Here is a 24,734-nt window from a genome sequence, read left to right on the forward strand (position 1 = left end):
TGACTGACCCAGGGACTGACCCAGTGACTGACCCCAGTTGTGAGAGGTTTTTTTTTTTTTTTTTTTTAAGTCATTCTGCTTTTAGACATGCAAGCAAAAGAAAGGAATGAGCAGTGCCAAGTGGGAAGACATAAGAAAATTGCACTGTAGCCACATCACGCATAGAAAGTGACAGAAAAGGGGTAGGCAGAGATGATGGAGCTCCTCTGTCACCTGATCTAAGAGACACAAAGTACAAGATCAGAGACCTTAGCTGTCAAGTCAACAATAGTCTACCAGAAGCACCACCTTCTCTAACAATGCAGTCGTTTTATAACTGCGTCCTCAGCCAGGGAACAAGGGCTGAAAGGCTCAAAGGTGAGAAGGAAACACATTCATTGGGAAGGGGCACTTACTCTTCCAGGAAGTGCTGCTGGGGTCCGATGATGGAGCCTGGTCGGCAAATTCTGATCCAAGCAATGATTTCAGCGTGTGTAAACCTGTAGTGTTTCATGACATAACAGGCTATCAATGTCCCAGTTCTTCCCAGACCAGCTGTAAAAAAAAAAAAAAGGAAAACAAGAAATGCAGAGTGTAACAAGTGCATTCACGAAAACATGGACACTACCCTGTCCACAGACCACGCTGGATTCTAGTGCAAAGACAGCAGCAATGGCTGACATTCACGCAGTGTCTCTCGTGTAAAAATATACATTTTTCAGGCTGGAGATATAGTTTATTGGCAAAGCACCTGCAAGCATGTGCAATGCCCCTGGTTCAATTCCCAATACCAAAGGAAAAGGGAAAAAAAAAACAAAAACAAAACAGGAAACAGAACCACCCACATTTTTCTTTAACCAATGGAAAGGACAAAATGTAGCTGTCCTACATTTTAGGAGTAAGAAAGTGACATGAATTCAAGAAATGGATCTGGAAACAGAAAACTGCTGGCTGGGAAAGGACGGATAGGTGGGCAGAGCCTGGGGTGCAAAGAAGGCCAAAGGGGCCTGGGGGACAGCAATAAGGAGCAGGAGAAGAATTACAAAGACACTTTGATTGGGTCGCAATGGAATGTAAAATGACTAAAATCTCTGACCTTGAAACTCATCCATGAAAAGGTTTCACTAGAAAAGGGAATAGGAAAATCAGGTGTGGCGGCACAGACTTGTAGTCCTGGAACTGAGGAGGCGGAGGCAGGAGAATCATGAGGTTCAAGTCCAGTCAGAGCAAAATATGTGAGACTCTATCAGAAGGAACAGACAAGACGAGAGGGAAAAAAAGAAGAGGGAGATAGACAGGGAGGGAGAAGGGGAGAGGGCAAGAGAGACAGAGAAACAGAGACAGAGAGGTGACATCTAGCCAATAGCTTTGTTTATGAATAGTCTAGGACCAGGACAGTAACTTAGTGGTAGGGAGTTTGTTTTTTCATGCATAAGACTTTAGGTTCAATCCCCAGTGCTACAATAAATCAATAAAACCATTGACTTGAATAAATAGAAACAAAATATTACATTTCCCCTGGTCAAATAATGAAGACAATCTACTCTCCAAGTACTGTGAAATGCACAGTATTTGATAGGATCTGAGAAACAGCCATAGCGTCTAATGGCGTAATATACATCATTGCTTATCAATTTTTAAACCCAATCTCATTTAAGAAGTATTAAAAATACAGAAAATGAATGTCTTTATGTCAGTTTTTCCATAGTTATTTTAATTAAGTTACATTGACTTATCTGTGGTGTAAGTGTGCACAAAGAGGTCAGACAGCAGTGGTCAAGGGTCCGTTATCTCTTTCGCTGTGTGGATCCCAGCAATCAAACTCAGATGGGCAGGCTTGGCAGCAAGCACCTTTACCTGCTGAGCCATCCGGCTGGCGGTCTTTTTGATGTTACTGCTTCCCAGAAGCATCTCAGGATATTTTATTTCTAATTGCCTGCCAGGAAACTGCACTGCCATAGGTACCTATACACTGAGTGTAAATCTGTACTTTATGCAGGAAAAAAAAATAGAAAGGATTTTACCCAGCACAAGCAGTTTGCCCACTTGATAGCAACACTGCTTAGAATGGACCTCGAACGTGGCATAACAAGGACACGGATAGTCACAATCATGCCTATAAATGTCTGGCCTAGACTTCCCATTTTTCCTGTTTTAAAAGCGTACACTCACTGTTACTAGATGAGGTGTGTGTGTGTGTGTGTGTGTGTGTGTGTGTGTGTGTGTGTGTCCTATTTACCTCAAGGATCTTCTGACCCAGATTGAACATCGACATCAGTAAGAGGGTATAGTTAACCATAGCTTCAGTGGACTCTCACTTAACTATGAAGAAACGGTTACAGTAACTCTTCGGATACATCACTAAGCTTGCTTAACTGCAAGAAGATCTGCCGCTGACCATGCCAGAACAGGCACCAGAACCATCTGGTCTCGGGGGTTTCCAGTTTGGGTCCCTGTCCGGTAGAGCAGAGGGGGCTTCTTCCTAGAGACTCCCCCAACCTCTCCTCATGCAGGGAAGCTGCCTGGTACCCCAGGTCAGATTCCTAATCCTCCTCACAGGCAAGAGATGGTGCTGCTAATGTTCAAATTTCTCTGAAACTCAAGTTGCTTCTCCCCCCTTTTAAAAGGAGTCTATAATTTTAGGTCTATAAAAAGAACCTACTTAGCACTCCATCGCTGGGAGCTCTTACCACAGTGAACAGAATAGGAGTACTTCTCTAAGTTTCTATTAAAACTTTAACAGAAATGTTGAAGCACCCGTAATTAAAGGGCTCCCTGGCACCGCATGACAAAGGTGCAGGGTGCTCTATTTATAACAAACGCTCTGGACTGCCAGTCCTTCTTCTGGTTTCCAATATGCACACAACAGAGTTACAATATTGCTGTACTGTAGATGAATATTGGTGCTAGAAAATGCCCCGAATTTACAGCTGTTCCTTTAATCACCCACACTATAGACTGCAGACAAGGCCTTGTGGTGGGTTTGGTCCCTTTGCAACAAACTAGCTGTGTCTAATTTGCCCCGAGTGACGTGGCGCTGTATGTCGACACATGGCATTTTCCTTCTCTCTCCTTTCTCAGGGAGAGTTCATTTAACAAAGGATGGGAGACTCACTTCCACCTCCTCTAGTTCAGTTAAAAACACTGAGTGCTGCTCCAATTGCCAGAAAATTAAGCTGACTTAATCAGGGTAGATGTCACAGTAATTAGCAAGCCCAGGTAGCTAAGTACGCCATTAAAAACAAAACAGCTGCAATTAAACCAAAGGTGTGATGCTTACGGAAGAACCCTGCATGCCTTAACAAGGAGGAAGCTACTTCACAAGTAAGTAACGCCTGGTATCAGTGAGACTCCTCTATAAGAGCTCACTTCAAAGCTTTAAAAAAAAAAAAAAAGTGATACTGGAAATATGGGAAGAAAAACAACTCTGCCATAGGGGAAAAAATGTGTATACATTTCTTAAGAGGTAAACATTCACAGGTGGGTGATATACAAAGAGAGCCTGTATATTAACTGTCTTCCCAGTATTTCTTAGACAGGACACGCTATTGAGGTAGACACTATGTTTCAATTTAAGCTTTGTCTGGAATACACTGTTTCCTTGGAATCATCCACCACCTCTGGCTTTTACAATCTTTCCACCTCCACTTCCACTTAGATCCCTGAGCCTCGTGTGTGTGTGGGCGGGGGGGGGGGGGGGGGGAGCTGGGGATGGAGGTTGGTAAAAAGACATCCCCTGGGTGCGCCAAAGTCTCTCACTCTCTGCGCTCTGGCCACTGTGGATCGCCGCTAATTCCCACTTACTGAAAGAGTGAGTGATGCGCACGTGAACCCACAGGAGCTGCGCAGGTTCAAGCCACACAGGGTCCCAGCAATGAGACAGGGAAGCGGACACAGGGTCCCAACCCTAACCGAAAAGCTCCTTCCTGGCAATGGGAAACAGGTTTTCCCAAGGGAATCTCCCTGTTCGTATTAACAATTTCTCAGGGCAGATCCCGCTCACAGGAGTTGAACAACACAAGATGAATTCCATGTTTTTGTGGGGCTGGGGAGCTTTGTTTCCTTCTATTTTGTTTGAGCACTTTTTTTTTCATCTTATTGGGTTTTTTTGTTTCTTTTGATTTTTGTCTTTTGTTTTCTTGTTTTGGGAGAGACAGAGTACATGAGGTTGGGTGGGTAGGGAGGTGAGAAGGATGGGAAAGGAATTGGGGGAAAGGAAAACATGATAAAAACTACTGTATGAAAACATTTTAAATAAAAACATGAAAGCTATGTCTTTTTCTCCCTTGAGTCAGTTAGTCCAAAATATAGCTTATAAATATACAGATATACACATAACCTTGTCATAATAAAACTGACGAGGGAAAAGGCAAAATTAATCTCCTGGGGGAAAATGATTTTTGTGTTGTTTAAATAGAAAACTGAACTTCGAAAGGGATGATAGGCAGATCTCATACTAAAGCTTCATTACCACAATCCACAAGGTCTCAGGCTCTGATGCGTGAGATACAGGAATGGTGGGCCTTGTCCTGTGCAACCTCTAACAGTATGGGACACCACCATGTTTCCAGAGTTAGGGTCAGAGGCTGGGTCCCAACTGCCCCCTCCCCAGCCCACCTCGAAACATACACACACATACACACACACACAAATACAAAGGGCCAAATACAGCCAGCCATCCACAGTGGTCTAATTAAAGACACATTTAAGAGTAGGAAACAGAAAGGGGGATTCGTTCAAGGTATTATAGTGAGGAGAGTGACCCCTTAAGACTTGCAAAGTGACCCAACAAGCCCCCTAGCTGGCTTCTCCCAGCAGGAAAATCCTGAGGAAAATCCAGTTTCGTGGGGTCCATAATCTCAACAGCCTAATAGTCAAACGCAGCTGGCACAAGACTCTATTTAGAGTCCTTTCATTCCCACGGGAGGGTTACAATACAGCAAACTTAGGGTGCCAAAGAAACGTTCAGAACAAGCCAGCTCTCTACCTCTGGGAGAGACCAGAAGCAAAGAAGTAAGCAAGGAGCGCCTTTCTAACAACCCAGAGAGAGGCCGGTCCTGCAAGCCAGGGTCTTTCCCACACAAAGAAGGGTGAGGGAATTGCTGCATCAAAGGTGGGTGCAGCCTGGCTTTGGGAGCCATCCCTAAATCGGGGGCCATGTGCGCGTCGCTTCCCTGTCTTCCAGGCTGCTGGGAGAACGCAGCTTCACATCGCTGCTCACAGCTCACTTGTTCAGCAAAGTTCCTCCACCTACTCAAATCTTAAACATAGAAACAAGGGCCTACAAAATGGCATTTTAATTTCTGTCAGAACCAAAGCCGCACTGTCTGAATAAGGCAGTTACAGCAGCGCTCCGCACATGAAAAGAACAGTACCATCCCCAACACCTACTGGCCGATTTGCATAACGTGCTACAAAAACCCTTTGTGGACACAAAGCCAATGTGAGCAGCGCCACCTCGCGACACTGTGAAGAGCTGCGAGTGGCACGCCAGAGACTCCATTCCCAGGAGTGATTTGTCTCCGCTGAAATTAAGATCACCAAACTAGAAACCCTACAGTGGAATCTGAGCTTCTTCCGACTTTAACGTAAGCTCAGCTCAATTTTAACCGGAAATCCTGCATTCTGATTTGTTAAAGCGGGGACCTACACTTGGTCTACCTGACCTGCATCAAAGTGCCCACTCCGGAAGCCAGGTATTCACTTACGCAGAAAAGTCTTCGAGTTAATTCTGAGATAACCCACATCAAGTAATGGGTGGGAAGACCCTCCAGTCTATTAGGCATAAGACTTAGGGGAGGGGCGGTGGGAGGGTGGAAGAGTAGAGAGACCCTTAAAAGAAAATAATCGAGAAGAACTAGGAGAATAGTCAGTAAGCCTGCCAAGCAAGAATGGGGTCCTGCAATTAGAGCCCCAGGATCCACAATAAAGCCAGAACCCAGATATAACCCTGGTGCTCATGAATGGGGAGGGTGGAGAGAAGAGAATCCCTGGGACTCACCAGCCAGTCAGTGTAACCAAAAAGGCAAACTCCCACTTTAGTGAAAGACCCTGTCTCAAAAATCCAAAATTGGATGACTAAGGAAGACTTGAGTTGTCAAACTCTGGCATACACACACGTGAACACACACCAACATGGAAACACTAAATATCAGATGACGGGAGAGTATGAAGAAAAGATCAGTTCTGAAGGGAACGAGGACAGGGAACCAACAATTCCCTAAGGAATTAGTTCCCTAAGGAAAGATAGTTTTTCTGGCCTACCGACACCTCTATGTTTCTTCCTGCTTATGATGTTCAGAGTCAATGGGCCTGGACTCAGAAGAATCCCAAGTACATGCAGTGACTTGTCTGAAAAGCTGGGCCCCACCAGCAAGGCGATTAATCCTTTGGAGGGATTATTAAAATGGGCTCGTGTTCCAACTGTCGAACACAAAAGAAAAACGTCCCACTGTATTCTGTCGCCAATAGGTCTTTCTCATTAGTAGGTGAGTTCGGGCCCACCCTTCCCCAGCACAGCGGGCCCCTGGGAACGCCAGCACACCTTTGCAGTGGACCGCGATGGCGCCCTCCGTGTTCTCACAGATGTTCAGGAATCTTCGCACGATGTTGTCGCTGGGGGTGCTGCCGTCTATGAAGAACAGGTCATAGTGCTCGAAGCCAGCGTCTGTGAAGCGCTTCGCCTCATAAATCTTTTTGTTCAATCTCACGATCGTAGTCACGTTGTTCTTTTTGAAATACGGAAAGTAGGCTTCGGGAGCGTGGAGAGGGTAACCTACAGGCAAACAGGGACAGTCAGCAGAAAACCACGTCCCACCTCACATAAACAACGAAGTGTTCAAATCTCACAGAATTAGGAGGAAAGAGTGTCTCTGAGAGTGTGAAAGGTCACAGAGGAACCATCAAAGTAGCGGCTGGCCTAACTGTGAACGCCAGAGGCAGCTACAACCTACACACACACACACAAAAAAAAAAAACCTCTGTGTTTTGGAAAGAGTTGGAGGAAAATGGCAACCTTAGAATGCGAATCCAAGAAGCATAATCTTGGAGGCCCCACACAAAGGCAGTTCTGAAGTACTCAAATGTACAGAGCAGTGCCTGGGGAATTTGGGGTGACATTCCTTCTTGAACATTATTCTTTACTTAACAGATTCGTTTCATCTACAGCTAAAGCATTTTTGAAGCTTAGAGGTACAGTTTCCATCTATAGCACGACTCCCTGTAAAAGAGGGTTATGATTAATTATCATTTTGCAATGTCCAAGTCACAGCTTGTAAGATTTCTCAAAATGATCTCCTTCAAATAACAGCTGGGAACTGTGGAAGTGGAGGTCAAAGGGTTCCATTAGACAAGAGGATATGATCAAGGGCCCCAGTGCCCAGCGTGTTGTCTATAGTTAAAAACAGCACACGGGACTGGATCCATGTGTTAAACTCTATGGCTCTTTCATAGTATGGACAGTTTTAATCAATCATGTGTAACATAAATATATACATGTCCAATGAAAATATTAGTATTTCAAGGGAAAGTTAAGAGAGCAACTTTTGGTAGACACTTTCTTTATGGTGGGGGAGACAATTTCCAGATGCCCTGACATGTCCCCCCAGCAAGCAAGCATTCTTGGGAGCTTCAGAGGCAACTGGGTCACTAATCTACTCTTGGCTGGTCATCCAAAGTGACCAGTGGGAATTTGGGCCACTGAAAACCTTGCCTTGCAGCGCCCGGGGTTAAGAGGACTAATTTCCTAACACACCAGTTACCACCAATCACTCACTCAGGATTCACCCATTTGGGGTTCGCCAGTTGCTGGCAGATTCTTGGCAGACCAGGCAAGTGAAGTGACCTCGTCAGGAGTTCACAGGGATGATGTGCCCCAGAGACTGAGCTAGAGGGTTTCCATACTGTGCTCTTGGCAGCATGTCCTGCTCACCCGGTTATTTTATTTTATTTTATTTTATTTTATTTTATTTTATTTTTTAATTTTCTCTCAGCTCCAAGCCAGTCTTTGTATTCTGGGCCTATCTACCACTCCAAGCAGACTACCTTTCTAGCATCCATCCTGTTTGCTCTCAGAGTAGGAGAGATGACAGGACAATGAAAGAAAGCCTTTCTTCCCATCTGTCAGTGCTTCAGCCAGAACTCCCATCTTGGCTTGGCATGCCTTGAACTGGCCAGATGTCTTCTCCGACAGCAGAGGCTCTGGGTCTCTCTGTTCCTCAAGCCCCAAATCCACACAGCATTGGCATTCCCTTCAGAGCTCTGAGGACCAGCAGAGGCTCTTCCTCCATGTGCCTCAGTCCACCCAAGTCCCCTTTGCTTCTTTCACTACCTTCTCCATCACCCTCTGCATCCTTCATTGCTGTCTTTCTTGTTAGTCTCACTGTAACAAACTCCCTGCACTAAATTCCTCTGAATGACTAACACTAAGAACTCTGACGACAGATGCCAATGGAGATGTATGGAGAGTGGGACCCTTATTCACTGTGGGTGGGGTGCAAACCAGTGATAGCCATTGTGGAAATCCGCATGGAGATTACTCAAAACATTAAAAACAGATGGACCAGATGACCTAGTGTACCACTCACAAACATATATCCAAAGGACTCAAATCCTACCACAGAGATATCTACACATCCATAGTTATGGCTTTCCTGTTCACAATAGAAAAGATTTGTACTCAGCCTAGATGTCCATGAATGGAGTGGATAATGAAAATGTGGGACCAATTCACAATGGAATGTTACTCAGCTGTAAAGAAAATGAAATTTCCTGGGGGCGGGGGGAGATGGATGAATCTGGAATGTATAGCATTAAGTGAGGTGACCCAAACTCAGAAAGACAAAACCCACATGTTTTCTTCCATCTGTGGATCCTAGCTTATAATGTATACATATATGTATGGAAATAATGTAGTTACAAATAAAGCCTAGAAAATTAGGAGAGAAAGAGGGGGTGAAAAGAGATGCTGATGCTAAGGAAGCAGTGGGAAAGGATGGGCATGTTTACAGGAAAGTCGGAATCACTCAGGGAAGTAACAACATAGAGCTCGGGTATCAGCGGTGGGAGAGATGATGGAGGGCTGGTGTATCAGCCATGGGAGAGATGATGGAGGGATGGGGTATCAGCCATGGGAGAGATGATGGAGGGATGGGGTATCAGCGGTGGGAGAGATGATGGAGAGATGGGGTATCAGCCATGGGAAAGATGATGGAGGGATGGGGTATCAGCCATGGGAGAGATGATGGAGGGATGGGGTATCAGCCATGGGAGAGATGATGGAGGGATGGGGTATCAGCCATGGGAGAGATGATGGAGGGATGGGGTATCAGCCATGGGAGAGATGATGAAGGGATGGGGTATCAGCCATGGGAGAGATGATGGAGGGCCGGGGTATCAGCCATGGGAGAGATGATGGAGGGATGGGGTATCAGCCATGGGAGAGATGATGGAGGGATGGGGTATCAGCTATAGGAGGGATGATGGAGGGCCAGGGTATCAGCCATGGGAGAGATGATGGAGGCCTGGGGTATCAGCCATGGGAGGGATTATGGGGAAGAGACTCTACTTAAACACACTTCTTTCAAAAATGCAATGATAGCTAAGACTGTGTGTGCTAATTCTAAAAAACTAAATGAATAAAATTTTAAATGAGTAAATAAAAATCCCTTCTGGCTGGAATTCCTGGGCATGGGTCCTGTTCTTCCATGTGGACCCTGCAGATACACTGTTTCTTCTGACTACTACCCATCCTCGGTTCTCCAGCCTTCTCCAGCAGACTCATAGGACAAAGGGGAAATGACTTTGGTTGCAGTGAGGGAACAGAAAAGCTTTTTTACCATTCAAGGAATGGCTGAGAGACAGCTCCGAGTCACAGGAAGCCCTGCTTGGCTGTGGAGAACCTCTGCCACAGGCTCCTGTCACTCACCTCATGAGGGCCCCTGCCTGGTTTGATGCCTATCTGGATCCCCCTTATCACCAAGGCATGAGAATCGCTGTTCATACATGAGCGTCCATGAGAAGTAAATCTGGGCGTGAGCTAACAAGCCTAAACTATAAGAGAAAGCATGGGTGTCTTTTGAGAAGGAACCTGGGGCATACTTGTAAACTTGTGGTATCAGGACATTGAGATAATGATGATGACAGTAACAATACCTAATCTTATTGATCACTTGCTATGCCCCCAGGAGCCAAAGTACCCTATATGGATTATCTCATTAAACCACACAGTCACAGAATAACTAATGCCTGGATAGCTTACCAGTCTATGCTCACATTGCTAACCATCGTTTAAACCCTGTAATTCAAATTCTAGCCCCTGTGCCGGTGACTATTTCTGGTAAGGCTCAACGCCATTCTCTTTATCAGGACATCAAGTAAGAGAACAGGGCGGGTATTTTTTTTTAAAGGACTTTGAATTAAATAAAACCAAGAAAAATCATCCAATGTCTTATGACCTCTCAGTGAGTGTGTGGCGGTGTTATCATCATGTTCGGATGCTTGTGAGGAACTAGTTAGACTGGTTGCTCACTCAACCCTTACTCTGTCTTGCCACTAGATGGAGACATGACGTCAGTGAAGCACAGGATCCAGAGAGTTAAAGACAGGCTAACCAAACAATTTCAGAGCTAAGAGACTTGAATTTATCGTTTCCCAGACCTGTTTTAAAGTTAGGAACGTGGAGGAAAGCTGAGTAAAATGATTGTTCCAGGTATAGTAATATGGTAGCCAGTTCATCGTGATAAAAAAAAAAAAAAAAAAAATTGTGTGGCTGCTAAGGGGCCTGCCACTTTAAGGGCCTTCACCCATATCTCTAATCCTGTCCTCACTAGCTGCCCAAGATGTGGATCTGTTCCCTCATTGGGCTATACAAGGGAACTGATGCTTACAGAAGGGAGACCGCTCACTGCAGTTTCCACACCCAGTAAGGGACAGGGGAGCCTCCGTTTTTTCTAGTAAGAAATCCCTCTCACCTTCCTCAGAAGATGTGGTTTCTCAAAATAGAAATCCCAAGTTCTCATTGTAACTAGATCAAAACTACTAATTAGAAAATTAGTCTAAGCTCAAAAAAGTATTTACAAAGTAAAAATTCTCTACAGGAATTATGGAGCTTCTAGACGCCATCACCTCTTAAGATGGAGCCTCTAGCTCCGTGGTTCTCAGCCTGTGGGTCGTGACTCCCTTATGGGTCCGATGACCCTCTCACAGAGTTCCGTATCAGATATTTATATTACTATTCATATCAGGAGCAAAATCACAGTTATGAAGTAGCAATGAAATAATTTCATGGTTGGGGGTCAGCACAACATGAGGAACTGTATTACAGGGTCACAGCACTAGGACAGTTGAGAACCACTGCTCTAGTTAAACATCAAGATTTTAGCTACAACAGTCCAAAATAAAACCGCTTCAGGTATGTGTGCTTGCTAGAGTTTGGCTCTCTGCTCATGGTTTGGCCAGTCTCTGACTCAGATCCTTCTTATGCTAATTCATGTATGTGAATGATCTGTTTACAGCAGTCTGAGAGCTTGCGTCTGAAAACTGGGGCACAGGGAGCTGGAGAGATGGTTCGAAAGTTAAGAGTATGGGCTGCTCTTACAGCAGAGTGAAGTTGGGTTCCCAGCACCCATGTTCAACAGCTCACAACCGCCTGCACCTCCAGCTCCAGGGAATCTGATGACCTCTTGTGACCTCTGTAGGCAATGTACTCCGTGTACACACCACCCATGACATCATAACCCCCCCACCCACACACACACACACACGTACACATAATTAAAAATAAAATAAACCTGCTTTTAAAATAATAAAAAAATTAAACATACAATAAGTTTAACATTTAACACACAAGTTAATACTGTTCAATTATGAATAAATATTCATCGAAGGATATTAGCAAAGGAAATGAATTATATACAGAAATACATTATGGAGAACGAGATGAAAGTAAACTACAATAAACTCTTACGTGACAAAGGAGAAAACAACCTACCATTTTCAATCTTGCTTTTAGGATGTGGCCCACTAAACGCCAAAAATTTTCCTGGAACGATCCAGTTGAAGTCCCCATTTTCAACTCGCTGGGAGAATTTTGTGGAAAAAGAAAAGAAAAGCAGTTTATAATGTTTGCAGAGTTTAGGAAGTCCTTACAAATAACGAATCACACCATTCGGTACTAGACTAATCAGACTTACATAAAGGGAAACTAATATAAGTTTCAAGATGCACCTTTTATACAAAACACTAGCGTGTCACCTCATTTAAGAAAAGTTTCTACTCAGATGCTGAAAAATATAGGCTGTATGATGCTTGTCTTAAAGTAAACTTGTCTCCTGGTTAGTCTACAATGAAATAAGATGAAATTTTTATTCCAGAAAAAAAAAAATAATTAGGTCGAGGTAAGAGAAAATAAGAAATATAAGGACTTTCATGGACATGGTGAGGAAGCTTTAAATGATGAGAAAACTATAAATATCTGGGTCACGAGAAACACATTCACTTTTTTTTCTAGTTGTTTTGTTTTTGTTGTTGTTGTTGAGGGGAGTATTTATGCCTACAGTCAATCTGGTTTAAAGACTGGCAAAGGGCAGGAAGGAGGAAGGAGGCACCATAAACCTCTCAGCCAATCTCCTGCAGGGGGCGCCAAGCCCAAACAATGACTGGCAATAAAGGCAGGTGCTTCTAGCTCTGGCTAACTGGTCACTCTGGACCCCTGACTTACTGGGTCTGAACATTCAAATAGACTTTCCAATACATTCTTTCTTTGAATGTTGACTATCCTTAGATAAGTTTGTAAATCCCATGAACCCAAATAAAATGTACCTGCTGGCCGACTGATTAATAATTGTCAACCCTTGGTCAAAGAACTTAAAGTGCTCATTGGCAAAGGCCTGCCTACAGACCAAAAAATGGCTCACCGTCCCACATTCCAGTTCCTCCTCCCTTCCTCGTTTTCTTCCTTGTCCTTGTGCTACTAAATCATCCTCACTGGGACAGGGATTGGGTTACACCCAAGACTTTGCCAGTGACCAGAAGACTTCTATGTAATGCATAAAAAAAATATTCACACCTCCACACCCAACTCCACCCCTGGCCCAAGTCTCCATCTACGTCAGGAAAGCAACAAGTTTCCATGTGAAGAACAATTCCTCTGGCTTACAGTGAGGGCATATGCACCTAAGCCAATTAGAGCTTGTACTCTTTGGCAAGTACAAAATAAATATGTATTAAATATGCCAGAACATTACGGCAATCAGAACCACTACCTCATTTATGTTATCCATTGCCATCTCCATGAAAACCAAAACTTGACTGGCCAATTTCTATTCCTAAAGCACAGATATATCTTTCCAATCATATAAAAAGATATATTAACAAAAAACTCTTTATATGACATCTTGAACATGTATCCACTATAGTAACCCAATGGTAATAAACAAAATCTCTTTACAACACCCTAAAAATCTTAGAAATGAACACACAGATGTGCAGCTATATCTTTATAAGAACTGGAATAAAGACTCAAATGTATGACTTTCTGCTAAGAGATTAAATGGTTCCTTGTTTAAACAGACTAAATGAATGATGTGATATGCCCCTTTACTTTACACTTTAAAAAGTCAAGAATAAACATGAGCTTCAATCATCAAAAGACAAAAGCATGTCCTTATCAACAGTAGAAGACAGTGGCTTTCTGTGTTCACTCTTTCTGTATCCTTGGCCACCAAGGAGGACAGATGAATATATTGAATTACATCTGTTCATTTTGATTATACATATCTGTTTAGTTAAATAGTAACCTTTTATAGTAGACCATATGAATAGAGACAGTGAAATAAATCCACTGTAATTTACCAGCAAGATCAATTCACTCACGAATCAACAGAATCGTTTTTGTAAACCTTCCTACCTAAAATGGTAAATATTGGGTAATACTTGGTTCTATTTAGCAGCCTAGGAGATGTTGGTAGAGTTAAACAATAAGATCTTAGATTTAAATTTGAAAAAAAAAAAAAGTCACAGCTTTTAACTGACCTCTATAAAAAATTACTCTGATAATGTTTCAGAACAATGACCTGTATGTCGCAGGATATTTGATCACATTGTGAACCCCAATTATTTACTGAAAAGCCTTGTTTCTAGTTGTGGGGTAGCTCAGCCCTGAGTACACACCTTTAATCCCAAACAATGAAGGTTAAGTTAGTTTGTAGAAGGAAATGCCCATGTTTGAAAGTGATGTCTAATTGAGTGGCAGACAACAGCGAATCAGAGAAAGATTTAATAGAATAGGATATGCCCAACTCTCAGAAAAAGAGAGAAGAAAGGAAAACTACTTAAGGACCCGTGCAGACAGGAGGAGGAGGTAAGGACCAGTGCAGACAGGAGGAGGAGATAAGGACCAGTGCAGACAGGAGGAGGAGATAAGGACCAGTGCAGACAGGAGGAGGAGGTGGCTTTAGTGGGACAGTTTTATAGAGATCGGTTGAAGAGAACAAGCAAAACACAGGTCAAAACAGAATGAGCCAGAGAATGAGAAGGAGCCAGAATATTAGAACAGATTGCCGAAATTATTTTGAGGCTAAGCAGAGCAATTCAGGAGAGGCCGAGAGAAAAGTAAAATTGAATCTGTCAACTTAGAGAGGAGTTTGAACCAGAACAGCTGAGTTGAACCAGACAGCCAGATTTCAGAAAGAACTAGGAAGGGGAGAGCTTATTCAGCAGTAATTCTCAGAGACTGAAAACCTTCTAGATTAGACTGTATAGAGGCTAGAAATTTCCAGGACTAGGCCTAAGTTACCAGACAGAGGCAGTAAGCCTCAGAGATGACAATTACATCAGGCGACTGAAAGTTACTTTACATCTGTGTCCCTTTCCCGGTGATTTCCATAAATGCTAACATGTCAATGACATAATATTTAAAATGACACAAATCTGTTGTCCTGATTCAACTTCAAAGAATCTAGATCAGGCAGGAACCCTACCACATTTTGTAAAGAAACACATAAGTGGGCATGAGACATGAACGTCGATTTAGTGTCAGCTGATGTAAAGCTCCCTACCCATCAAACACCAGTTAGAAAAGCCACAGATGATCTATCCACACTGCAAGATGAATGGCCCATTCCTACAATGGAAGTGTTAGATGCCGTAACTCACCAAACTGTACGATTCTCTAGTTCAGATTTCCCTTGAACAGCTAACTTGCTGTTCCTAAAATGGAATTTGACCCCAGATCATAAATTTCTACACTTGCAGAGAGTGCATTTATGTCTACAATGTACTGGTCACAAAAGTACAAACACTTGGACTTTTGCCATCATTAGGCCCACAGTAAACACAGAAAGTCCCTGGGGCTGATGGGGAGACTACCAACACAAGTTGTCTAGCCTGGCAATATGTGTTTTCCATCACTCTACCATGCATGGTTTCCCAGAATACATATGTCAAAAACTGGAACCTTAGCAGGAGAGATGGCTTGGCAGTTAAGAACACAGACTGCTCTTCTAGAGGACCTGGGTTCAATTCCCAGCACCCACATGCACATGGCAGCTCTTAACTGTAACTCCAGTTCCAGGGGATCCAACAGCCTCACAGAAATATATACGTAGGCAAAACACTGATGCACATGAAAATAAGTAAATCTTTAAAAGGAAAAAAAAAAGACCGTAACTTATTGCTATGCACAAAATAATAAAAGGGATTCTCGGTGCTTTTATTTGGGATTGACAAATACCAGCTATGATGACAGCAAACATGAGGTACATGCCCACTCTGCGGGACAGTACACTATGTAGCTCATTTAATTCCCATAATAAGCCCAGGAAGGAAGAGCTTCGACCATCTCCACTTTTTCATTAAGGAAACACTGCACTACATTGGCCGCACAGCATCCAGGATGGGCATCAGCCAGGAGGCTGCAGAAAGAGTCCTGTGAAGACTAAGACAAAAACTTCACTGTCCTTTCAAAAATTAATTTAAAGATTTCTTTTGCATTTTCCTAACCTCTGAGTCAATAAATTTACACTGACGGGACAGCTTTATTACATAAATATAAATAATGCCATGAAGCTGGACCCTTTATGAGTTTAAAGCATAGTCAATATTTGAGGAGTTGGGTTAAATTAAGTTCCCATGCCCTTTGGTGCTAGACAATCACCAAGCTCCAGATGATCGCTTCGGTTCTACTTCTGAATGAGAGCATGGTGGAAGAAAGGGGGTGTGCAGTGTGGGTTGACTATCCCCCCTCAACTAGTAACTACAGGAAGTGGGAGACATAGTGGTAGACAGACAATATGTCAGAAGACAGACCATGAGCAAGGGAGAACAATTGGGTGGGGATATTGATATTTGAGAGATTGTTCCAAAAGCTCAGGCCAGTGAGCGCCTCTGCAGCCTGTCATTCTGCATTCAGCCTCAATGCTGGGCTGTGGGAACTCCGCTGGGCAGACGAAACGCAGGATGCTAGGCTGGTTCTTGATGAGAGAGACAGTTCTTGGTTCCAAACTGTTCATCGTACAGAATAGGTGACTACCACTTCCTCAGGGTGGACCAGAGATTAAATCCCTTTTGCAGGAAGGAATGTCCAGGAAGGGATGCTTATTGGCTAAGCCCTTGGGTTAGCCCTTGGGGGCCATCTAGATTCCTCATTAGCATGGAGAACTCTGTTCTGTGTTATGTGTCTCTTTCTTTATGTGGGGGGCTGCAGTCGTGTGTTCCAGGCCGGCAATCTCGTTGGAGGTAGGGGAAACACCTACCATCCTCATGTATGAGGTAACAGGGATTCTGAACCCACTCAACCTTACCAAGTTTCCTGGCATGGTCCACTATCTCACAGCAGACTTAACTACAGGATGTGAAAATCCTGTATGCTTGCGGATGTCATTTTAATGATCAATATAAGGCCTGGGGGACAGCAGTACACATGTTGTTATTGACACTTAAACATCAGTGAACTTGAACCATAGAAAGCATGTTCACAGAAACCACGAGGTCCTATAACATCAGGGTTTCAGGGTGGGCAAAGGGAACCAAAAAAACGGCTTACAAGAAAGGCTGAGAAAGATGACCAGAGATTGCAAGAAGAGAAATGCAAGAGCCACCGCATTCCAAAATAAGGAAGGAAATTCCTTCACAGAGATTGGCCACAGGACCAATCTGGCCTGTTTGGTTTTGGACTCTCTTGTGTTGGCAGGGAAATCAAACCATAATAGTTATAGAGATCACACCTCAAATAGTTTGGAAGTGATGAAGGAGGGGAGGAGGAAGAGGAGAAAGAGGAGGAAGAGGAGGAGGAGAAATCTATAGTCTCAGCACTTGGAAAGCTGAGGCAAGATGTCTGCTATGAGTTCCAGGCCACCAGCACTACAGTGAGACCCTATATCAGGACAGCAAAAACCAAAACACACAAAGACACAGAGAAAGGAAAGAAATAAACCAAACAATAACTAAAGAAGAAGGGGAAAACGTAAAAATTTTTTTGGAGAGGGAAACCTTACAGTCTTATAGACTTATCTGTAAACAATGGGTGTGCTTTCTAGCACATGCTGAAGCCCTGGGTCCCTCTCCAGTAGCAGCTGTAGTGGCCAGGAAAGAATCTGGCTACCTTAAACTTGTGGCCTTTCAATGGTGAAATAAATACAAGATGACTCCAGACACATGCCTCAGATAGTTCTCACAGTCAGATCCCCGTGGGAGGTGCACCTTTGTAATTGCCCCAGTTGACTGAGGACATGCCCACACATCTGCACTCTGAGGCCTCCTTGACCCTGGTTCTGGGGCAGGAGGATACAGCCCTGCCCACAGTATATGAACAAGAGAGTATCAGAGGCCAAGCAGCATCCAGATTCCAGTCCAGTTTGCTCTACAGAGCCACTCCCAAGCACAGCCTTGCCTCCTCACACACTGACTCCTGCTGTAAGCCAGAGATGGAAGACATAACAACTGTCACCGATTCTCACAGAATGTGCTAAATTTAAGAGTCAACATCCACTGGTTACAGTACGACAGTTTTCTGATATAACGAAGGACGTGGTCAGTAGAAGGACTAGACAGTCTCAAATCATACCATAAACTAAGTTCACATTGCATAGGAATCCCGATCTTAGATTCACCAGTGATCTGTGTTGCACATAACTGATTTTTTTTAAAGTTATAAATTCTTGCAGCATAGATGAGCCAATGATGAAACTATTCTTAAAAAAAAAAAAAAAAAAAAAAAAAAAATTCTAAAGAAGTATTCTAACCCATAGTGGATATGTTCCCTGGAGAGTTACTACAAAAATCAGAATGTGTTCTTAATTAAAAGTCTCTGTCTAGGGAGTTAGCTGTGAGATTGTGTCTCCTAGTAATACCAGAAACTACGCTCGAAAGGTCTCACTAACGTGACTGCCCGAACACGAGCTGAACAAGTATAATGTCAATGAGCGCCCCAAACTGGATGGATTCCCCAGGACGCTTCAATTCTATACAAAGAACTGTAGGCAACTGACAGAATCCTCAAATGGGAGAGGTGTTCGTCCCCAGGGAATTGGTTGTCCAATGCAAAACTGTCAGCCCTGAAAACATACATACAGGTAGCATTATATGGATGGAGCAGACTATATCTAGAAATATATGTGTGTGTGAATACACACACACACAGATGCATGCAATAACAATGACAAAAGAGACCGTGAATTTGAAGGAATGTGAGGAGGGGCATATGGAAGGGAGGAAAAGGAAAGAAGAAATGTTGTTATTAAATTATAATCTCAAATATTTTAAAAAAAACAGTTTTGGCCAATTTCCACTGAAAATAGATCCCTGCATTTGCTCCGTTGTTAGTTATTTCACGTCTTAAATGCCGATTGACTCCCTGTGATGAGTAGATTCTGCTAGTGTGTTACCTCATTCACGCAAAGGCAGATAGGACAGACTCTGTGCACAAATACAGAGAGGACACGGAAGACACAATTGTGTAAATAGTATCGTCTAACACAAGACAGCATGAGCCACACGGGGCTGAGAGTGACTCAGGAGCCACATAAACAGCCCAAGCCTCCTATCCCAGCCTTCTCCTCCACCTCCACACCAAGTGCCAGGATTACAGACTGCTCGACACTGCGACTTTTTTTTTTTTTTTGCACAAGTTCAGGGAATCTACAATCTGTTCTTCACGCTTACTTTGGCAAGCATTCTTTTCTGATTGAGCCATCTCCCTAGTCTCAGCCTGGGTTTTGTTTTGATTTTTTTTTTTTTTTTTTTTTTTTTTTTGAAGCAAAGTCTCCCAACCAGAGTGATCAGAATGGAGCTGCCTGGGCGGGAACTGGGAGAAGCAGAGGCCCCAGCGGCCGACAGGTGTGAACTGTGTTTACTGGGTGCTGGGCAAATATGATCCTGTTCTCTGAGTGCCATGGTGAAAACCAGTGAGAAGCCCTGTGAGGTGCCCGAGCAGCTCCTCTGTCGTCAGGCAGACTTAGCCAGGTGTGGCTCTCACCTGCCAAGGTCAAAGATATGGCTCAGATTGTCAACATGTGAGAGAACAAAGTCAAGTCACCAGCCTGACAATCTAAAAAAAAAAAAAAATACCCTCCTTCTGACAGAGCTATTTCTCAAACAGCATTCATTCAAGAGGAGGTTAGAGTTACTGAGGGGAAGGGGGCAAATGGGAAACATTTAGTAGCTTCAAAGGAAGCTGTCTAAGTAGTTGCTAAATTCTGAAGTCGATCTTGAACTTTGAACTCTACTGAATCCCCAGGAGGCTGCTTAACGCAACTTTTTGAAACTGAAAAACTAAGTGAGGTAATGAATGTGACCCACAGAGATGAGTGCTCCTCACCCCCCTCCCAAAAAGATCACCCCTGAAGCTCCTGTCTCTGCATTTCTTCTCCAGCAATCCCACCCACAAGCAAGAACAAGGTATTGCTAGTGGGTGATCTTGCTCTACATTTTCCTGTGAGGTTACCAGATCGTGGACCAATCATCAAAATAAAACACCTCCTGGAAAGCAGAGGGAGCTATGAATTGAAGACCTAGCTTCAAACCCTTCCTAGTGGGCAGAAATTAAACACAACACCATTAGTGGCCAATGGACTTTAGGTCTTGTTTGTAAGAACAATTTCCTCCCAAAATAACAACAGGAAAAGCTGGTTGCTGGCACTGGGTATATACTTCGCCAAGGTCGTCAAAGCAAAAGAATGTCCTGTAGTTACTTCACCACTAGAGGGCGCACTGCCCATATACAGCAGGCACATGGCACCACGGTGTAAATTGAACACTAAGGCTCTTATTTTCACATTTCTCCTTAGGACAAAAGGTCGATATTATTTTCCTGAACTGATCCATGGCTAGATTTCAAAGGAGTGTCTGCTGTGTTGGCTCTCGGGTTCTTTGAGAATACCTTATGAGCCCTGTCGGAAAGTACAGACGTTTTGAACACTGATTCCTACCGGGAGCTTTCAGATCATGTGACTTTAGGTAGTTGTTTGTCTGGGTGGGTGAGTGGATTGGTTGGTTGGTTGGATCTGGATATTCCTAGTATTACTGGTAGAATTCTGACTAAGCAATGTCTGTCTGAGCAACAGGATAGACAGAGTGACTTGGGAACTGGAGAAAACATACTCTAGATTTTTGTTTTTGCAAGTCCTGTGTCTGATGCTATTTCTCCGTCCCGAAGGCAATAAGCCATCCACTGATCACATGGAAATACCCAAATTCCTGAAGCATCCTTCTCCAAACCTTCTAAATTGGACAATCTTGAAAGGACTCTCACACGAGATAAAATACTGTCTGCTTTCCCTAGGCTTCATGACACTCTGGAGGACCATGGTACAGGGCAAGCCTGTCATTTTGTGGACTCATTTCCCAGGCAACCCATGGCTCCTGTGTCATACAGTATAAACAGACCAGACTCAGGTATGTCATAGTGTAAACTCCACACTGGACTTTGAAGGCATAATATCTTTTAAAAATGTAAAATACTTCATTAATAATTTCTGTATTAACTATATGTTGAAATGTGTGGGATACACTGAATTCACTGAAATATACCTTTTAAAATACTTTCACCATTTCTCTGTAGCATTTCTAAATACTGCTACCAGGATATTTAAAATATTCATAAAACTAATTACAGATGGCATTCTTTAGATCCTTGAGTGGCAGGTGAAAGCAGACATAACCTTTGAGGAATGGGCACCGGTTCATCATTAGACTAGAAGCAAGGGATTACACCCTGCTGACCCGTCCCCTATATTTATAGGTAGCATTCTGGTCATATAAACCTCCTTTAAAGGGCTGAGGCGATGACTCAGCAGTTAGAGCACCTGCCGTGCAAGTACAAGGTCCAGCATCGCATCCCCAGAAACCCACATAACAGGTGAGTGTGGCAACCTGCTTGTAAATCTAGCTTCCAGAGGCAGAAATGGAAATCATAGAACAGGCTGGCTCATAAGCCCAGCCATATTGGTAAATCCTGAGACCAACTCCTCCTTAATGAATAGGTAGAAGAGTGATAGATGATTTATTAATCTTAGGCCCCCACATGCACACATGTGCATGTACCCCATATACACAAACACATGTGTGCCCCCACACATATAAAACCATGCATATGCATGCAGGCACACCACACAGTAACATAAAAAAAAGTGGGAGAGACTATTTAATATCACAGATATTACGCTTGGTTGGTTGGTTGGTTTTATTTGAGACAGGGTCTCTGTAACCCAAGCTAGCCTTGAATTCATGGCAATCCTCCTGCCTCAGCTTCCTAAGTACCTAGCCTTCTTAAGTCCTATTATATAGTGAGTATAGTTTAGTAAAGAAGTGACTATGAGTAAGATCGATGAAACAAGTGACAGCTCATGCTGGCAAGGATGCAGAATAAGAGCACCCTGACCCGCCGCTGGTGGGGGTGCAGATTTGTACAGCCACTATGGAAATCAGTGTGGTGGCTCCTCGGGAAGATGAGAACCGATCTACCTCTAGACCCAGCTGTGTCACTCCTGAGCAGAGACTAGAACATCTCGTCCTACCACAGGGACACTTGCTCAGCCATGGTCACTGCTGCTCCATTCGTAATAGCCGGAAATTGGAAACAACCCAGATGTTTATCTCAACAGACAGATAAAGAAAACGTGGTACATTTTCACAATAGAGTATTACTCAGCCATTAACAAATGAAACCATAAAACTCACAGGTAAATGGACTGAACTAGAAATAAAAACCATCCTGAGTGAGGTGACCCAGACTCAGAAAGACAAATATGGCATGTATTTGTTTATATGTGGATATTAGCTCTTTTTTTTTTTTCTTTTCGAGACAGGGTTTCTCTGTATAGCCCTGGCTGTCCTGGAACTCACTCTGTAGACCAGGCTGGCCTCGAACTCAGAAATCCGCCTGCCTCTGCCTCCCAAGTGCTGGGATTAAAGGCGTGCGCCACCACCGCCCAGCAGATATTAGCTCTTATGTCAGTGATAACCAAGCTAGAATCCATAGACCACACAGGTTAGGTTTAGAGTGAAAGACTGGGAGGCAGACAGATCTCCTTAGGAAAGGGAATACGAGAGATAGTTATACACCGATGGGAGATGGGGACTGAGGCAGAGGATCAAGTGGAGAGGGGAAGGTAAGAGGGAGGTAGGGGGAATAGGGGGAGATACAGCTAAGAATAAGGGCATTCAATGGGTAGTATGGAAACCCAATAAAGAAAAAGCTTCCTAAAACACATACACATTTGAAGGCAATCTGGGAAAGAGTGTAAGAGCCAGAGGGGATGAAAAGAGCCAGAGAGCCAAGAAGGCAAGGCCTAAGTCAGCAGGACTGAATGAAGCACACACTAACTCACAGAGACTAGGGCAGCATGCGCAGGGCCTGGACGGGTCTGCCCCGATCAATTCATAATACTGAATATAAGCCCTCATCCTTAATGAATAACAATCTCCAGTTGAGAACCACTTGCAAATGAAAACTTAGTTTTCTCCAAGGGAATCTCATCAGGGAAACAAACTACCCTTAAGGGCAAGCTACATGTCCAGCAGAAGACGGTCTAAAGAATCTTAGGAGGTTCCCTGCTATCTCCTCCCTCCTCCCTCTCCCTCCTCCCTCCTCCCTCCTCCCTCCTCCCTCTCCCTCTCTTTCCCTCCCCCTCCCTCTCTCTCTCCCTCCCCTCTCATCTCTCATTTTTTTATTTTTATTTTATTCTATTTTATTTAGACTATTTTCTTCTTTCTTTTTACCCTACAGGTCTTTTAAGTATATATTATGGCTTCCGATTCAGTGTTTTTAAGGGATTCCTGATTGCACAGCCCAGCAGATCTGTGTCTAGTCTCTTGTGCTCTTTTCCTTGTGTTTGAGTTTTTTTCCCTATTCTGATGTGTTAGATTTTCTTTTATCTACTATATGTTATTTCATTTTATATTATTCTACCATTATTCCTAAAAAGCTGTTTGCTTTCTAATGAGAGACAGGAAGGAAGTGGATCCAGATGGAAGGAGAGTCGGGGAGGAACTTGAAGGAATAGAGGGAGGAAACCACGACCAAGATATATTATGTGAGGGTAACGAAGAAATCTATTTTCAATAAAAGGGCAACGTTCCTATGAAAAGATTCATCCTGAATATCCCAAATCATTCCCAGCGAGTCTCACAATTGCTGTCAACAACACAATTTTGCTTTGAGATCTGCAAGTCCTTCTCTGGAATACTGGCTTTGTGTCCTGAAACACCGGCTCTTTCACTGGTTCGCCAAATGACCAGGCTCCCTGGAGCCCTGCAAACAGCAAGACGCATCATGACAAAGAGTGCCTGGGCCACAGACCATTACAAAAGTGACCCTTTCTTCAATTACTCATCAAGCACACGTTAGTGAAATGCCTACCACCTGCCAACCATGCTGTGCTTTGTGACCTTCCTTTTGATACACTGTGTGATGGGACAGACGGTCCATGCACAAAAAAAAAAAAAAAAAGGAAGACATTTGACAACAAAGCTTTCTAGACAGTCACCAAAATCCATTGCTCTGCTCCTAGCGGCTGGGTTCTTATTAATTCAGGTAAAGGCAGGAGGATCACGTTGTCACCGGGTCCCATTTATCATCTGGGCTGCTTTGTGAGAATAACACAGCACTGCCTGTGTAAGACTTGGTAGCTGCCTCAACAGCACCATGTGGACAGTGAGGGGAAGATTCACTAGGTGTCTGTTCCGTTGTTTGTTTGCTCTGTGTGGTGTGTTTGTGCCTCCTGTTCTTTCTCTATCCCCCAAGCCTGAATCACTCTTTTTAAGTGAAACGTCTTTAGCATTTAATGGTCTATTTAATGGTCTATCCTTCAAGCTCATACACTCAGGGCAGGGGTCCAGTGCTTGAGGCTCTTTGGAGATGGCATCTGAAACATTTTATTTGGAGATTCATTATAAGAGGACAAAATGACTCACACAAAGTTAGGTACACGACCTTGGGAGACACCTACACAAGGGAGAGGTTTATAAGCTACATTTGTCATTAGCTTCAGAGTAAAACACCTCCACTCACACACAACAGCTGTATGCATATATGTATGAGATGGAATCTTCTTAGGAGTGGGTTTATCTTTGCAAAGAAGTATTTAACTATAAGCATCCCCCTCTGTCCTTTTAAAAAATAAATAATAGGAAGCATTACAAGAGAAGTATAAGTCAATTCACTTTTTATAATGACTACATATGTGAGATTATATATATATGTGTGTGTGTGTATACACGTGTGTGTGTATGTGTGTGTATGTGTGTGTGTGTGTGTGTGT

The 24,734-nt window shown here is 43.5% G+C and overlaps 1 protein-coding gene across 3 annotated transcripts in view; it reads right to left on the reverse strand.

Moving 5' to 3' along the window:
• Positions 1–24,734, reverse strand: part of Cdc14a (cell division cycle 14A) — a 149,193-nt gene that overhangs the window by 47,804 nt on the left and 76,655 nt on the right. For all 3 annotated transcript variants that reach the window (XM_034501115.2, XM_034501114.2, XM_076933164.1), the window contains exons 8-10: positions 11,969–12,056; positions 6,524–6,754; positions 396–534 (exon numbers count right to left, since the gene is read on the reverse strand). In XM_034501115.2, coding sequence (XP_034357006.1) covers positions 396–534; positions 6,524–6,754; positions 11,969–12,056 — 458 coding nt within the window. The remainder of the gene's footprint in view (positions 1–395; positions 535–6,523; positions 6,755–11,968; positions 12,057–24,734) is intronic.

Source organism: Arvicanthis niloticus, chromosome 4, assembly GCF_011762505.2.
Source record: "Arvicanthis niloticus isolate mArvNil1 chromosome 4, mArvNil1.pat.X, whole genome shotgun sequence".
In the NCBI taxonomy this organism is placed as follows: Eukaryota; Metazoa; Chordata; class Mammalia; order Rodentia; family Muridae; genus Arvicanthis; species Arvicanthis niloticus.